Source organism: Ambystoma mexicanum, chromosome 6q (genome assembly GCF_040938575.1).
Source record: "Ambystoma mexicanum isolate Mex_15411 chromosome 6q, UKY_AmexF1_1, whole genome shotgun sequence".
Classification (NCBI taxonomy): Eukaryota; Metazoa; Chordata; class Amphibia; order Caudata; family Ambystomatidae; genus Ambystoma; species Ambystoma mexicanum.
This window is the reverse complement of record NC_090937.1, coordinates 1,426,430,318-1,426,447,174: the sequence shown is the minus strand read 5'-3', so window position 1 is coordinate 1,426,447,174 and position 16,857 is coordinate 1,426,430,318. Positions and strand designations below refer to the sequence as shown.

At 47.2% G+C, this 16,857-nt stretch overlaps 1 protein-coding gene across 4 annotated transcripts in view; it reads left to right on the top strand.

Annotated features, from left to right (window-relative positions):
• The window catches only part of NSD2 (nuclear receptor binding SET domain protein 2), a 1,742,450-nt gene that overhangs the window by 640,819 nt on the left and 1,084,774 nt on the right, over positions 1-16,857 (top strand). For all 4 annotated transcript variants that reach the window (XM_069632133.1, XM_069632132.1, XM_069632134.1 and 1 more), the window contains exon 12: positions 5,161-5,284. In XM_069632133.1, coding sequence (XP_069488234.1) covers positions 5,161-5,284 — 124 coding nt within the window. The remainder of the gene's footprint in view (positions 1-5,160; positions 5,285-16,857) is intronic.

The following is a 16,857-nucleotide window of genomic DNA, read 5'->3' as shown; positions in this document are numbered from 1 at the left end:
ACCACTGCAAAAGGCTTAAGACTACAGGTGTTGGCAGTAAACCCAATTGGTAGCAGTCTGCACCACCCAGATTTACCTGGTAGCTGTGGCTGAGCAGCCAGACTTCCTTCAAGAAGAGGTAGACAGTATAAAGAGTATACAAGATGGCTACCAAAATGCAGTAGCACAAGCAAACACTGACCAGAGCTTTTGGTATCAAGTATATAATTATTTATTTAAAGACACACTTGGAAACACTTTAGCACTATTATTATAAGCACGTTCAAAAACAGTCACTATTAATATATATACATCCCTTATTCCTTATTAGACAAGTTTTAGTAAACACCACTTATTTCCAGACAGAGGTGAGCGCTTAACTAAAGATGGCACTCCAATAAGTTAAGAAAAAGGGAGGGAAAAGGCAGAAATTAGGAACAGCACACAACACAATACTTTAGAAACACTCAGCAAGGCAGGAAAGTCAAAGACTACTTGTGAGCAAAAAGTTCAGAGGCCAGGCTCCCTCTTGGAGAGAGTAGAACACAAATGCGCCCAAGATCCCACAGTTTAAAAGGCTTGGAAAGTCTTGCAGAGAGTTTAAAAAGGAGTCCGTTCAGCTCAGAAAAGTTCAGTTAGCCAGCCTAGGGCCAACCCAAGTGGTAAATTGAGGATTTACGAGATACCCCACACAGCCCGTTGTGAGGGAGGCCAGGCGGACACAGTACCTTGAAAGTGGAGAGAATCCTCCAGTGGGGCAGTTGTTCCTGGCAGTGGATGCAAGTCGCGGCATCGTCCAGCAGAAGAGAAGATCTCGACGTGGAGGAAAGCTGAAGGTTGTTGCACTGCCAGGGAAGAAACCAGCCACGGAGTTCTCTGGTAAAAAGGTACTACCCTTTTATTCGTGGTAGTGGAAAAACGTGGTGTCCCAGTTGCTGGGGTGCTTGGCACAGGCAAGGCGGCCACGAGATGATCCGGGAAGGCGAAAAGGCAGGCAAACTGGTTATCCCCACCACTCAAAGGAAGAAGACTCTTGGGGATGAAGATCTCCTCTGTCGTTGGAAGAAGTGGTGAGTCGGTTCAGCAGAGCTCCACCGGTGGTGTCGTCGTTGCAGGTCGGCTCAGCTTCTCCCTCTTCGGATTCTTTGGTCCTGTAGCGACGTCTGAAGTCCCAGTCCCCAAAGCCCTGCTTTTATGCAGAAAACCCCCATTCATCAGTCCTAGCTGTCACTCAAGCATGCTAATTGGTGAGCCGGGCGGCTCACCACTGGGTCAATCACACAAGAGTGCGACTTGAGTTGCCGAGGCAACTCAGTCAAGGGTGCCTAAACCCCCTCCCACATCCCCTGTGGTACCCAGACAGAGTGGCACCACTTTTGGAGGCTTCTGTGGAGATGCTCGCCAAAAAGTGGAACAAAGGGCTCGACTTGGGTTGGAGTCACAGAAGCGAACACAAACGCCATTTTGGAACCGAGTTCTGGCAAAAAAATACCAACCGGTGAATTAATATTAAATAAATAAACCAGCGGTATGTTTGAGGCTATGTTAAAAAGTATTAGCCTCAAACAATGGGAAAATCCCATAGGAATATTGCGGTTGAATATAAAAAGTAGTATCCACTGCCACCAGCCAAAACCCGCTCAGGGGGGACTGGACAGTGCCCCCTAGAACAACAGACCCAGGGGCAATCAAATTGCCCCTACTAGTACGCCCACAATATGATGGATTGTACTGGTTCTGTTCACAATTTAGGACTAGTAAAGCCAATGGTGACTTTACATGCCCTGGGAGACAGTAGTCAGTCCCAGGGTACGGAGTCTATGTTTGGGATTCACTATGACACCCCTGTGTTACGGCACGGAGGGTGCTGTGTAACACACATACCAAAAACACATGAAGCCCTATGGAGTAAAAGACCCCATAGCCCATCAAACACATTCAAAGTCAAAGGATATCTCAAATCATGTCTAAGAGTGGGAGAAAACAGTCTCACTCTTAGCAGGAGAAAAAAATAAACCCCAAAAATCCAGCAAAGCTGCTGGGGGACTCACTAGGTTTGGGAAATTAGCCTCAGCAGATAATTCTCCCTAACCGCCCTCCAGGCTCATCGGAAGGGAATATATCTGATTTAAGGCACGATTGGAGGGAAAGGGGCCACTAATGTATTTCGGGTGGTATGGGAGACCTGGCGGATGCTTCCACAGAAACAAGTGGCAGTGCTATATGTCGCTGATTTTCCATGGCATGCGAATCCGGGGCTTGGGTCAGCGATACAGCAGATGGGGTTCTTGTATCTTGGGGACAGGGGGTGTTGGACAGTTGGGGATGTATTTGAGGGCAGGGTGCTGATGCCGTTTGATGGGTGGAGGGCATGATGCAGGGTCTCGAGGGGGCAGTTCCTTACGGGATGGTGACAAGGCACCTGGCCACCAGATAAGATATCCCAAAGGAGCCAAGTACGTATCTGCTGATGCAGGTGCTACTCGCACAACAGGGTGTGGGGGGCTAGGATTTCCAGAATTTACCAAGCAATATGAGGGGCGTTTCCCTCGAAGGAACTGGAGGTCAAGAGCAAGTGGGAGATGGATTTAGGGGACCAGATTTTGGAGGCAGAATTGGTGACAATATGGGAACAAGTCAGGAAAGTCTTGAGTATTGCCATGTTTCAACTCTTTCAGTTTAATGTCTTATAGGCGGTTTATGTGACCCTGGCTAGACTACATGCAATGAACACCTTGAGTCGGGATTATCCCAGATGTGGGACTGGGCCAGCGGGGATCTGGCACATACTGTGGGGATGCTCTGTGGTTGTATGTTACAGGCAGGCGTTGATAAAGATGATTAAACTGCTGCATGTCTGCTTTGAATGCACCCTGAGAGTGTTTGTGGGGTCTGCTACCTGGCGGAAAACGGTATAAAATGAGGAGACCTTTGGCTCAGTTCATGCTGATATTGGCAAAGAGGCGGTAGCCATTGTATGGAAGCAACCCCATGGTCCGTACTTGGTACATTAGATGAAGGATTTCTGTAGGTGGGGGATGGCAGAGTTAGTCATTCTGCAAAGAACCCGGGACCCCTTGCAGAAGGGGTGGTGGTAGATTGGAACCAGTTGGTAAAAGAACTGCCTTCCTCTATAGATGTCAAGCCTCCTTAAATGGGGAAAAACGGAATTTTGACATGTTAAAGAGTCGGTTGGTGGGGGTGGGTAGATGGGGTGAGGGGCGGAGGATAATGCTTAACCCGGGTGGAAGATAGTGCTGGTCAGCATGCTATTTTTTGCACTCTACTGTCACGAACATGTTGGTAACCGTAAATACTGTACTTTGGTTTCTATGCATATGAAAAACCTGAATAAACAAATTTAAAAAATAAGAGCGCAAATGTCAAATAGGACTGGATTATGCACTAAACACCTTTTACTCTCTGGGATGGTGATCACCCCCTCACCCCCTCCTTCCACAAGCATGACAGTGGTCGTTATAAGTGGCCTAGGGAACATTTGGGTAACATTGTGCTTACAAAATGCCTTGTAAAGCGGGGCTCTTGTCCCTGGAAATTTTCCCTGTATCCGATTTGGTCCTATGAGTTTTTAAGGCCATAGACGAGAGTTTTAGTTTGCACCTGTTATTTTATATGCCTTTTTACTTTTTAAAGTATTGTCTTCTACTTCAGCTAAGGTGAATGCATGGTTTTAATGTAGCTGTTACTAGTGGCACTGTCTGTATTCCCATGAATTGTAATGACCAGGTACAATTGTTTTCCACCTGCTATGCCCCATATTGAGGGCTCTGTTGACGATGCAACGCGCCTCGAAAGTGGATTTGTTCTTTAACAAGTAGCCATGTGAAATGCTCTAATAGCTGGTGTTATGTTATCTACTGTTGAGTCCGAGTAATGGTCTAGTCACTGTGTTTTAGATCTGTTGTAGCTTTTCTGAAGTAGTTTGAGGTATACCTCAATAAATGCTGTTCACATAATCTTTTCTTGAGAGAACCCAGAGAAACAATCTTGAGAGAAAGTGAGATGAGGATATTTTCTGTCTGATTGATCGTAGAAGCTTTTGACTTGGAGTTCCAGTGTGAGCCTGCTGTCCATTAGCATGTTGATATTCTTGATCACTTTAGAAATGGCCCTTTTTGGAGGCCCCTGGTGAAAGTGTTCCAGAGGCAGCATGAGGTGGCATATTTTCAATTAATGTTTGGATGAATTTCCCTATGGTGTCCTTGAATTTTCCTCACTGGAGCTTTTGTATATGGCTTGAGTGTCTTTCAGACTGTTGTAACAAGTGAGCCCATATTCTTTTATTGTCTTCATAAGTGGAACTAAATAGATGTTGATGAGGATCGTTCTTTGAGGAACTATACAAGTTACGGCCTGTGGGTTTGAGCTGGAAAGAGCATGTCGGGTAGTGTCTTTCCTGACCTTTGGGAAGACACTCATCCATTATAAGGGGGACCTCAGGAGTCCATTTTCTTCAAGAAGTGTGTGATTAATGAACTGTGGTTGACTGTGTTGAAGCTGAGCTGTCGAGTAGTGCAAGTGCTGAGGGGGTATTTTTTGATTGTCCCAGATGGATTCTAGTACGGATTTGGTGCCTCTCATGGGTTCAAAACAGACCTTTGAGTGATCTAGAAGAGGATTAGATTATACATTCTCCAAAATGTGGTTCTTTACATAGCTCTCTAGAATTTTAGTTGTGTACAGTACGTTTGAGAGAGGTTGTTAATTGGAGGGGTCTTGGGGTCTCCAGCTGTTTTTCAGAGGCAGTTTTCTATCATTTTGCAAAAAATAGACTGCCAGTATTTCTTTGAACAATAAACAATTTGGCAATGAATGAATCACCAATTTGTTTTCCTACTGCTTCTTTATCTTCCCTTTAGAATGCCTCTTCTTTTATGGAATTTAAAATGAATGCTAGCATCTCTAATGCACAGACACTTTAAGCCTACAGTTTTATGGTATATTGAGTTTGCTATCTGGCTTTTTTTGTGCCAGATGAATAGGAACCACAGTGAATGTGCTTTTTCTTAGTGTGCCTCTCACCAATCAATTTTCTTGTCGCACATGGAAGAATGTTCTACAAGCGTGATTTGTGAATATGTAGTCAAAATAAAAGTTAATTGTAACTTTATTTTGTGAATTAATTAAATTTGGTATGTTTTTTTATTTTTTTATTTTAAGATTTGTGAAGAAACTGGTGAAGTTCTCTTATGTGAAGGACAGTGCTGTGGTGCTTTTCATTTAAATTGTCTTGGACTTACTGAAAAGCCAGAAGGAAAATTCATTTGCAGTGAATGCACATCAGGTAAGCCATAATTGTAAGAAATAATGTATATATATTTCTGAAGTTTGTGGAATCTGCTTAGATCACATGCTGTGCATAGGCCGACATCTAGTGGAAGCTGCAGAGTATTACAATTGTTGGTTTTGAAACTCGAAAAGGGACGTCGACAGGGCGTGCCAGTAATACTATCCCTAGTGTGACGTCCCATGTACCCATGATGCCTCACACCTGGAAGTCGCTCAGATTGTTTTTTCCACCATTCTAGACAGTCGCATTCAAGTGGAGTTCTTTCGGCGTAAAGCCATATACTATTTATAATTATCGATAGTATGTATTTCTATCATTTCACCGACATACCACGCCGGTGAATACAAAGAAACTAGCCGTCGAAGAAACCACCGACGGACCTTTCGGCCTAAGAAGGCCGCCTCGGGCCTCGGCCCAGACAGTAGGGAGAGAGAGGGAGGACATTTTGGGATGCATTTACTCCTCTTCCTACACTCTGTTCGCCCAGCTGCCTTAACCATAACATATAATTATGGAAAATACTCGTTTTAAATTTTGCCATAAATGTAGCCACAAATTTCCCTGGTTAGACAAACACTTAGTTTGTAATTTGTGCCTACCCACAGATCACATTGAAACGTCTTGTCGAGCGTGCAGGCTCTTCAGGCCAAAGACGTTAAAAGACAGCTCCACAAAGTGCTGGGCCCACTACGCCAGGCAGCTCGAGGCCATGGAGGTGGAGAACGCATTCAGCGATGCCAGCGACGCCATCCATTCGGACGGCGAGGGCAACGGAGTAGCTCCAGGCCGGCGGCCATGTTGTGGGGACTACACCCGGTGGCGAAAGCGCTACAAGAACCCACACCACTAAACACAAGCCTGAGTCGAGACGCGACACATGGGTCGAGTGGTCGACAATGATCGACACCAAGGGAAAGGTCCACCGAGTCCCGGTCCTCTGGGCAATCTCGCTCCAGATAGCCACACGACCGGGCCCCACCGTTGAAAGACGGCAAAGGTGTTGCTCGAAAGAATCCCTCCGAAGGTCGATCTGTGCATGAGGCCTCGGCCCTACCCGCTGGCGATATTCAATGCTCAACGTCGGATAAGGCCACAAGCCCCAGGAAGTCGGTAAAACACTCCTCTGGGCCTCAGGAAGCGGGGCAACATCACAAAAAGGCTTCTAAGACCCCTCATAGGGACAAGAGCCCTCCTAAAGAGAAGACACCTCGTGGGGGGGGGGTCCAAGTCCATAGATAAACCTAAGGATTCTAGGCCTAGGGTGGTACCTCCCACTGATGAGGACCTAGGACTGCCCCCCAACTCTGTGGTCTTTCAAAGCTCTAAAGAATGGTCTTCTCAATATATTGATGGAGTAATGGAAAGGATGACCTTCATGGCCAACTTTTTTACGAGAGAGACCCAGCTTACTTTCAAAGCTTCCACTCAACCTCCCCATCCTCGGCACCCTCTGGATCACAGGCCACTGCCTTACCTACTCTACCACCTTCTAAGAAATCTCGTTCAGACGTACCCTTTCGGAGTACAGCCAGAGATCTTTATGACCCTGAATCAGATCAAGAATATCTCTCCTTTGTAGAAGCATCTGGCCCTCAACCTATTGCTGAGGATACAGAGAACCCTTATGGGGATGACGAGGACCTAGAAGCAGATCAAGATGCTAATATGTACACCATAGATTCCCCTCTTAACCAGGACACCCCAGTGGTCGATTCCCCTATTGACAATCCACCCCTGCTCAATGAGGTATTAGCCAAAGCTGCTGAACACTTTCAGATTGAGACTCGAGAGGTTCAGGAAGACAGAGACTTTGCGGAACAAATCCTGGCGTACAAAAAGACAGTGGGCCAGTTTATCCTGCTACTGAAATCAGTGCACCACAGAGTTCAGCCATCCTTAGAAACACCTAATCTTACATGGGCCGTTAACCCACATGTGGAAAAATTATACAGACCTGCACCATCAGATCCTTTATATATTTCAGGGCAACTAAAACCAGATTCCTTAGTTGTGACAACAACCAGAAAGAGAGCAGGCACTTCCCTTGCATCCTCTTGAGGGTCCACCGGATAAAGAGAGCAAAAAGATCTATGCCATGGGCAGAAAGGTTGCCTCTTCTGCGGCCTATCAAACCCGGATAGCAAATAATACAACACACTTGGCTAGTTACAACTGCCATAAGTGGGAGGAAATGTCTGCTTTACTTTTGTCTGCCTCAGAGCCACTCGGATCCCAACTTGCACAGGTGGCTGCAGATGTGAGGGATGTGTCCAGCTGTCTCCTTGAATCCAATTTTGATGCAGCAGACAATGCCGATAGTCATCGCAGAAGGGACTGTCATTAAGAGGCATGCATGGCTGCGCCAGTGGAACCTAACGTGCTCTTCGGTAAGGGCGTTGAAGACTCACTTAAAACAGCAGAGGACGAGTATGAAATTTTAAAATCCCTAAGTCAACTCACCAACAAGCCTTCTGGACAAAGAGGAAATGGGAATTTTCGCCGTTTTCGAGGCCAAAATTCACAAAGAGGCTCCAGCTACAGTCAGGCCCAGAGTTCCTCCTGGGGAAATAACCAAAACCAGTCCTTCCAGGAATATCCTAGGGGACAACGCAGAGGTCGTGGTAGGGGCAGAGGCCATGCTCAGGTGGCACACCACCGCAGGGCAAGTGACGTTCTGCTCCAGGCGCCCTCCCAGGCTTCTCCAGTTGAAGGACGCATTTCCAACTTCACCTACGCATGGGAGGGTATCGCCTTGGACAGATGGGTGCTGTCAACAGTAGCAGAGGGCTACTATATAGAACTACTTCAACGTCCCCACAACCACACCCCACGAAAAAGAATCCACTCAGAGGAACATCAGCAGATCCTTCTAGAAGAGATAACTACACTTCTATTTAAGGTATGCCATAGAAGTGGTCCCAGCCAACCAGGTAAATGGGTATTTATTCAACTTACTTCCTTGTGCCAAAGAAAGATCTAACAATGCGCCTGGTATTATATTTGCGCCCTGTAAACGTGTATGTCAAGCCACAAAAGTTCTGCATGACTACGCTACAAGAGGTAATTCCTCTGCTAAAAAAGGGGGATTACATGGCAACACTGGATATGAAAGATGCCTATTTTCATATTTCAATGTTCCCAGTGCACAGAAGGTTCTTGCGTTTCAAGATAGCGAACAAGCACTACCAATTCAAAGTGCTACCTTTTGGAATAGCCTCGGCTCCAAGGGTATTCACAAAGGTACTGGTGGTGGTGACCGTGCACCTGCGCAGGAAGGCAATCCCAGTGTACCCTTACCTGGACAACTGGCTCATAACAGGGGAATCCCCCCCCACCCCCAAATTTGCAGGCTAAACATTCAGAGAACAATCAACCTCCTCTTTCAATTGGGCTTCTCCATCAATGAGAATAAGTCAAGCCTAGTACCAAGCACGGCAACACAGTTCATAGGAGCTGTCTTAAACACAGAGGAGGGATTGGTCTTTCCTTCAGAGGAAAGAGTAAAAAACCTATTACTGCAAATTCCACATTATCAGGCCGGCCGCCAGGTAAGGCTGCGCAAAGCTATGCGTTTAATAGGCATGGTGGCATCTTGCATTTACCTGGTTCCTCACGCGCACCTGTGCATGCGACCCATGCAGGAGTGGTTAGAGAAACAGTAGTCTCAGGCAAGTGGTCAGTGGGACGATCTAGTGGCCGTTCGCCAACACTTGTACAAAACCTTCTCTGGTGGAAAAAAGAGAATTTAACAAAGGGGAAACATTCCTACGACCCAGAGGTACAGGCGGTTGTCACAACAGATGCCTCTTTTACAGGGTGGGGGGGCTCACTACCTTGACCACAAGGCTCAGTGTCTGTGGTCTGGCACTGTAGCTTTAAACCACTTCAATCTGCTGGAACCTCTGGCAGTATTCAAAGCCCTTCGGGCATTCTAACCCCTTTTAGCAAACCTATTTGTGCAGATCCTGACACAGGACGACAGCAATGTTTTATATCAACAAACGGGGGGGTACACGTTCTCCAAATCTGTCCAAACTTGCACAACAAATTTGGAGATGTGCACTCAAACGGAAGATGTTCCTGTCATCAAATGTTCCAGAGGAAATCGACGCTCTATCAGACTGAGCAGAGATCCCTTACCAGAGGAACACGAGTGGCGTCTACACGAAGGAGTGGTAAAACACCCCTTCTCTCAATGTGGTTTCCCAACTATACACTTATTCACCATAAGCGAAAACAGTCAATCCCCAGACCTCGCGTCCATGTTCCCACGCTCCATTGGGAACACCCTATGGATGAACTGGTCAGGGACATTTACTTACGCTTTTCCCCCAACCCCTCTCATGAGGAAGTTGGTGAACAAGATCCACAAGGAACAGATGATGCTCATCCTTGTTTCTCCTATGTGGGAAAGACAACCATGGTATCCACACCTGCGCAGACTGGCGGCGTGCAATCCCATTAAACTCCTGTACCGGTACAACCTGCTCACTCAGCATGGGGGACTGACAGTGCACCCGCAGCCCCACTCTATTAACCTGGCAGCATTGCTCCTGAAGTCATAGTTTGGCCATCTCAACCTTTCACAGAGATGTATGGCGATCTTGAAAGAATCAAGAAAACCCAATACTAGACACTGTTACTTTAACAAATGCAAGCACTTCGTAATTTGGTGCCAGTCTAAACTTATCAACCCCTTAGAATTTACCCCATCTAACATTGTAATTTACATGCTCCATTTTTTGGACGCAGGGTTAGTATTTAACTCCCTAAAGGTCCATTTAGCGGCTTATACCACTTCAGAGTAAGGTCTCGTGGTGGAAAGTATCTGTTATCAAAGCATTCATGGAAGGAGTAAAAAGACTCCACCCTCCAATTTCAAACCCGCTGCCAGGTTGGGACCTCAGTGTGGTACTTGCTAAGCTCATGGGTCCTCCCTTTGAGCCTATGCATAAGTCTAGTCTGAAACACCTGATTTATAAAACTGCTTTCTTAGTGGCTAGAAGTCAAATTCAAGCTCTGTTAGTGTAAGATCCTTTCATTACTGTACACAAGGATAAACTGGTTTTACGTACTCACCCTAGGTTCTCCCTTAAATTAATTTCCAAATTTCATGTAAACCAGTCTGAGCTACTGGCTTTCTTCCAGGAACCCATCAGCCCAGCTGAGATAAAACTCCACTCACTAGATGTGAGGAGAGCGGTCCTCTACTAAGTAGACAAGACCAGAACGCTAAGGAGAACGGATCAATTGTTTGTCTCCAAACCGACAGGCAGAGAAGGTGACAGCATTTCTAAAATTGCCTTGGCGATGACGGGAAAGGCCTTGCGAGAAAGGAGAGGAAAGCTACAGGTAGGTCGGAAGGATCGGAAAGCCTCTAGCGTCGAGTGGAGACACCATGGGGAAAAAATCTCCTCGACGCGAAAGGCATAGATCCAGATCTCGAAGTGATTCTCATCGCTCGTCGTCTTCGTTGAAAAAGTCGAAGAAACAACGCCATAGATCTCCCTCCACCTCGTTGTCAGACGAGTCTCCGAAAATGAAATGCTCCACAAAACATTAGTCTTCCGAAGAGTGGGAAGCATTTAGGGTCAAAATGATGGAGGTGTTCGGGAAAGCGAAGCCTCGGTCCGTGCCTTCTTCGGAAGCCGGCCGGGAGCGTCGTTGCTCCGACGCCGTCCGAGACCTTTCACACCTCGAAGGCAAAACTGTCGAAGGTCGCCTCGAACCCTCGGCGCCAAAGCCTCCAACCAAGCCAGGGCAGCCAGAAAAAGAGAAGGAAAAAGTTAAACATGCAATTCCTTCAGAGCCTGGTACTACACCTCTTCCTCCTACTCTCCAGGAGAAGGTTTTCAAGCCTCTCCCTAGAAAGGAGTTTTTCAAATCCTTGACCGCAATTTTTGAGGAACAGGAGAGATCCGAGGAGGAAAATGTACCTTTTGAATTGGAGTATGGCACCCCAAATGTCCCAGAATGCTTGATCTCAGAGGAAAGAAGAATGAGGGATTTGGTGGAGTCTTTGCACAATGCAAGTGGCATTGATACCTCTCTTGAGAATGATTTTGGTAGACCAGATCCAGGAGAGCATGCCAGTCCATCTTATCGTCAATTAATGACCAAGGTGGTAGACTACTTGGGATGGGCTAAACCAACAGCCCAATTCGTCCAAGACGATTTCACAGACATATTGGATCATGGTCCTACTGAAGACCCACTTTTACCTTTTCATGTAGCCTTACAAAACAGGGTGGCCAAGAATTGGGAAACTCCTGATTCTATTCCTCCGGTGAATAAATCCCCAACATCAAAATACCGCCCAGCCAGTAGCAACCCCCGGCTATCTGTCAAAACATCCAGCTCCCGAGAGTTTAGTCATACAGGCAGCCACAGCTTCCAACAAACTTGCGTACCCGTCTATCCCTCCAGACAAGGACGATAAGCGTGTGGATGGTTGGGCACGGAAGGTATTTTCAGCTGGGAGCATGGCATTAAAATCTGCCAACTCCACATGTGCCTTGGCAAAATTTTCATACACTCTGTGGGAGTGCATCGCAATGGTGGCGGAGCACATACCAGAAGGGGAAGAAAGGGAAGGTTTCCTAGCCATCGTTGGAGATGGAAAGGAGGCCATGCAGGAATCCCTTCAATCTGGATTGGACACTGCGGATAGTGTAAGCAGGTCCATGGGCACTAGCACAGTAATGCGCAGGTTTGCTGGTTACGGAAGTTAGGTTTTGCACCGGACGTACAGAACCGTCTCCTCAACATGCCTTTTGACGGGTCTCACCTTTTTGGCAACAAGGCTGACGAGAGCCTTGAGAGGTTGCCTTCCTCAAAAGCAGCGGCTAAATCTTTAGTAGCTGCTATTAGGCAACCTCAGCCTTTTCGTGCTCAAGGGCAATAATGGAGGGGACGATCCTATCGTCGTTACACCTCGTACGGGAAGACGAGACGAGAGGAATGGCCAGTCAAAGGGGCCAAAGAAAGGCCACTCGTGGTGGACGAGGAAAACGTGCTAAACCAGCTCCAGCTGCAGCCTCTTTGCCATCAGCAGCTGCAACATCCGCCACAAAACCACTTTGAGGACTTGAACCACAAAACACCTGTAGGAGGCAGGGTGTCGCAGCATCTGCAAGAATGGCGAGCCATTACTTCAGATGTTTGGGCTCTAGAAATAATAGCCCAGGGCTATTGCCTTCCTTTTCTAAAGCAACCAACCAGGGAGACACCCGTTGAAACTTTCAAACCCGCTCCTACAGCAGGAAGTTCTAACCCTGCTGGAGAAAGGTGCTATAGGACCAGTACCTGCAGCGGAGAGGAACAAGGGTTGGTACTCCCCGTATTTTTTGATCCCCCCCCCCCAAAAAGGACGGAGGACTGAGACCCATCTTGGACTTAAGAAACTCAGGAAGGACAAGTTCAAGATGGTTACCCTTTCTCAGATCCTTCAGGCCCTTCAACTCCAGGACTGGTTGGTGTCATTGGACCTCCAGGATGCTTATTTTCATGTGCCGATTCTTCTCAAACACAGAAAATACCTGAGGTTCGTAGTTGGCGACTCACACTATCAGTTTCGAGTCCTGCCATTCGGGTTGACCTCCGCCCCGAGGGTCTTCACCAAGTTAATGGTATGGTGGCAGCGGACCTCAGGAGAGGGGGGGATTCATGCCTACCCCTACCTGGACGATTGGTTGATCAGAGCGTGCTCTGCCAAGCAAGCACTGGGTCATCTGAAAGTGACCTCCCACTTCCAAACACAAACTGGGCTTCTCCCTCAATTTCAAGAAGTCACAGATGACACCTTCCCAACAGCTACATAGGAGCTGTATTAGACACATCCTTGGGAAAGAGCTTGCCTCCCAAGTTGAGGGCTTAAGACATTCTTCAGATGGTTTCCAAATTCCAAAATGCCCAAAATCTCCAGGCTTAAGACTTTTTAAGGTTGCTCGGCCTCATGGTATCCTGCATTTTTCTGGCGCCAGAGGCACGCTTGAGGATGAGATCCCTTCAATGGACCCTAAAGACTCAGTGGTCCCATTTCTCGGGTCAAATGACGGATCTTCTTCAGATTCCGAACAAGGTCAGACAAGACCTTTTTATGGTGGACCTGTACAGAGAACATTCTAAAAGGAGAACCCTTTTGGCAACAATGTCCGGAGATCACAGTAGTGACGGACGGCTCACTCCTGGGGTGGGGAGCTCATGCCAACGATTTGACAATCAGCGGTCGTTGGTCTCCATCGGAGTCCAAACTACATATCAACCTTTTAGAGCTGAGGGCAATCAGACTAGCGCTGAAGGCCTTCCTGCCATCCGTCAGGGGAAAGAATGCCCTGATAATGACAGACAACACAGTGGCCATGCACTACCTAAACAAAAAGAGGAGGCGTGGGGTCACTACCCCTGTGCAGAGAGGCAATGCAGCTCTGGTTTTGGGCAATTCGGGAAGGAATCTCTCTATCGGTAATTCACCTAGCCGGAGAGAAGAACTTTACAGTGGATGCTCTGAGCAGGCAGAACACAGTCTCCAACGAATGGGAGATAGCTCAGGAAGTCCTTCAAGAGATCTTCGCTCTTTGGGGAACCCCTCAAGTGGATCTGTTCGCCTCCAGTATCAACAGGAAGTGCGACAGATTTTGCTCAAGGGAATTTCCCCCGAGAGGAGCTCTAGGAGACGCGTTCGTAGTGGACTGGGAGTTCCCACTTCTGTATGCATTTCCTCCGGTCCCTGTCATTCCTCAAATGATCAGGAGGTTGAGAATGTTTCGGAAGACCATGATCCTAATTGCCCCGGATTGGGCCAGGAGAACGTGGTACCCGGACCTTCTGGACATGTCCATCCATCCTCCAATTCGTCTACCGTACAGAGAGGATCTTCTCTCGCAGAAGGGAGGTCAGGTTCTCCATCCAGCCATCAAGACCCTCAACCTTCACGCTTGGAACCGAAAGGTTGAGGTACAAGGATTGGGACCTTCCAGATGACGTCATGGAGGTGTTGCTTTCGGGCAGAAGGCCAGCAACTAAAACTCTATACCGCTGCCGTTGGAATAAATTTTGCAGCTGGTGCAGAGAAAAGAGTATCGAACCCTTTTCATGTGGAACACCTGCGGTGCTATCCTTACTTTATTTGGCAAATTCAGGCCTTCAAGTTGGCACTATTAAGGGCTATCTCGCAGCGCTATCGATCTTTAAGCGCACTGCAGAGGAGCCATCGCATTTCAAAATTCCATTGGTAATACAATACCTGAAAGGTCTAACTAATGTTTACCCTTCAAGACCATTCCAAGTTCCCTTATGAGACTTAAATCTAGTTTTAAACTTCCTAAAGGGTGCTCCTTTTGAACCACTCCACTCTTGTTCATTGAAGTTTCTCACCCTCAAAACTGTTTTATTGGTAGCATTAACATCTGCTAGAAGGGTTAGCGAGATACAAGCCCCATCTTGTAAACCTCCTCCTACAATTTTTCACAAGGACAGTGTCATTCTACAGGTGAAGCCTAACTTCCTCCCACAGGTAGTTTCTGAATTTCACATTACTCAGAAGATTACTTTACCTTCATTCTATCCTCCTCCCCATCCGGGGAAAGAGGAAGAGAGACTACACAGGCTGGACCCTAAGCGGGCCTTGAGTTTTTATATCAGTAGACTTGCTAAAATTAGACAAGCAGACCAACTCTTTGTAGGTTACGCAGGACATAAGTTGGGATTACCAATAACCAAACAGACCATCTCCAGATGGATTATTTTAGCCATTCTGGAATGCTACAAACTGGCAGGGAAAGAGCCACCCCTCAAAATCTAAGGGCGATACCCCTGGTCGAATGAGCAGCATCCTCAGCTCTTCAAAGAGGGGTACCAATTAGAGACATATGTGCGACTGCCACATGGCCGTCCGCACATAACTTTACCAAATTTTATAGCCTGGATTCCTCCTCTAGTCAAGAGACTAGATTTGGCAAAGCTGTGTTACACTCTGTTCATTCTTAAAGGGTAATATGGCATCTCTTACTCCCGCCTCCAATCACATACCACTGCTATGGGAGTCTATCATAGATAAGGAATACGTCGGAGGACACAATCCCTTCGAAGAACAAGTTACTTCTTACCTTGTAATGTTCTTTCGATGGGATGTTCCTCCGACGTATTCCTTATCGCCCCTCGCATACAACCCCGCAGTAACATTTCCCTTGTGGTTGCAGCTTACGCTCCTTCAAGGGTAGTAACCATTCATACAATAACTACTTTACTCTACAAAACGGAACTGAGCAACGGACGCTGCGCGTGGCCATTTATAGGCATGATGACGTTGGCGTTGATACGGTGGCCGTCGAGGAACACCTACTTGACGGATGTCGACGCACAGCGCCCTCTACTGGGAAAAAATGTTTCCGAGGCCAGCAAGCTAGAGATACAAATATCATAGATAAGGAATACGTCGGAGGAACATCCCATCGAAAGAACGTTACAAGGTAAGAAGTAACTTGTTGTTCTCCTGGCCGAACGGGCGGGAGAAATATGATCGTCAGACACGAACACCAGGACCCAAACACATTTGCATCAATAGGGCCCGTCTCCCCTGCCCAAACCTCCTCTAGCACTGCAACTCCCTCGACCACCTTACCTGAGAACGTTGAGCCGGAGTGTGAGAGGGGGCTGAGATCCTCCTCTCACGACGGACGTGATGACGCTGCCTCCGGGCTGGGCTGACATAACATTGATGCAATATTTAGCCCAGCCCAGGTGCTTCTCATCGCCTGCTGTGCACAGAAGCAGAACAACTTTAAGGCACAATCTTTTTTTTTTCTTTTAGCTGTCGAAATCCTATCGCAGTTGGTGCAACATGATTATTAAAATACACAGCAAACCATCATTATTATATCGCAAATTGCGATGCGATACTGCTTATTTTATGCCTTAGGGTGGGAGGCCAGCTGGCGAACTTAGTCAGCATGTGGGGAAACATCTCCACCGATCGATGGGTGCTGAACGCATTCGCCCTCAGACACGCTTTGGAATTTTCAACAAAGTGTCCGCGAATACCACTGGTGGCCCGGCTGGATCAACACATCCCTCAGCTGCTGCTGGAGTTTCGGGCCATGTTAAGAAAAGGGGCATTAATACTGGTTCCGAAGCAACTCCAGGGCTCTGGCGTTTACTCAAGATACTTTCTGGTAAGAAAAAACGGCCGGGGGCTGGAGGACCATTCTCGACCTACCACCACTCAACAAGTTAATGAAGTCCCAAAAATTCAGGATGGTCACGTTGCAGCACGTGCTCGGCCAACTGCAGGAGGGAAACTTTGTCGTTGTTCGATCTGGCGCACATGTACTTACACGTCCCCATTCACGTAAAACATTGCATGTTCTGCGCTTTGTGGTGCAAGGGAAGCACTATAAAAATAATTTAGCATTTATGTAGCTCATACAAATCTTCGGGTATCTGAGCGCTGCTTATTATTACCCACAGTGTGTGGTGCTCATTTATCGTCCTTGTATGCATGAAAGGCTGATTTTGGCCCTGCCGGGATTCGAACCTGCGCCCACAGGCTCTGCACAGATGTCAAAGCG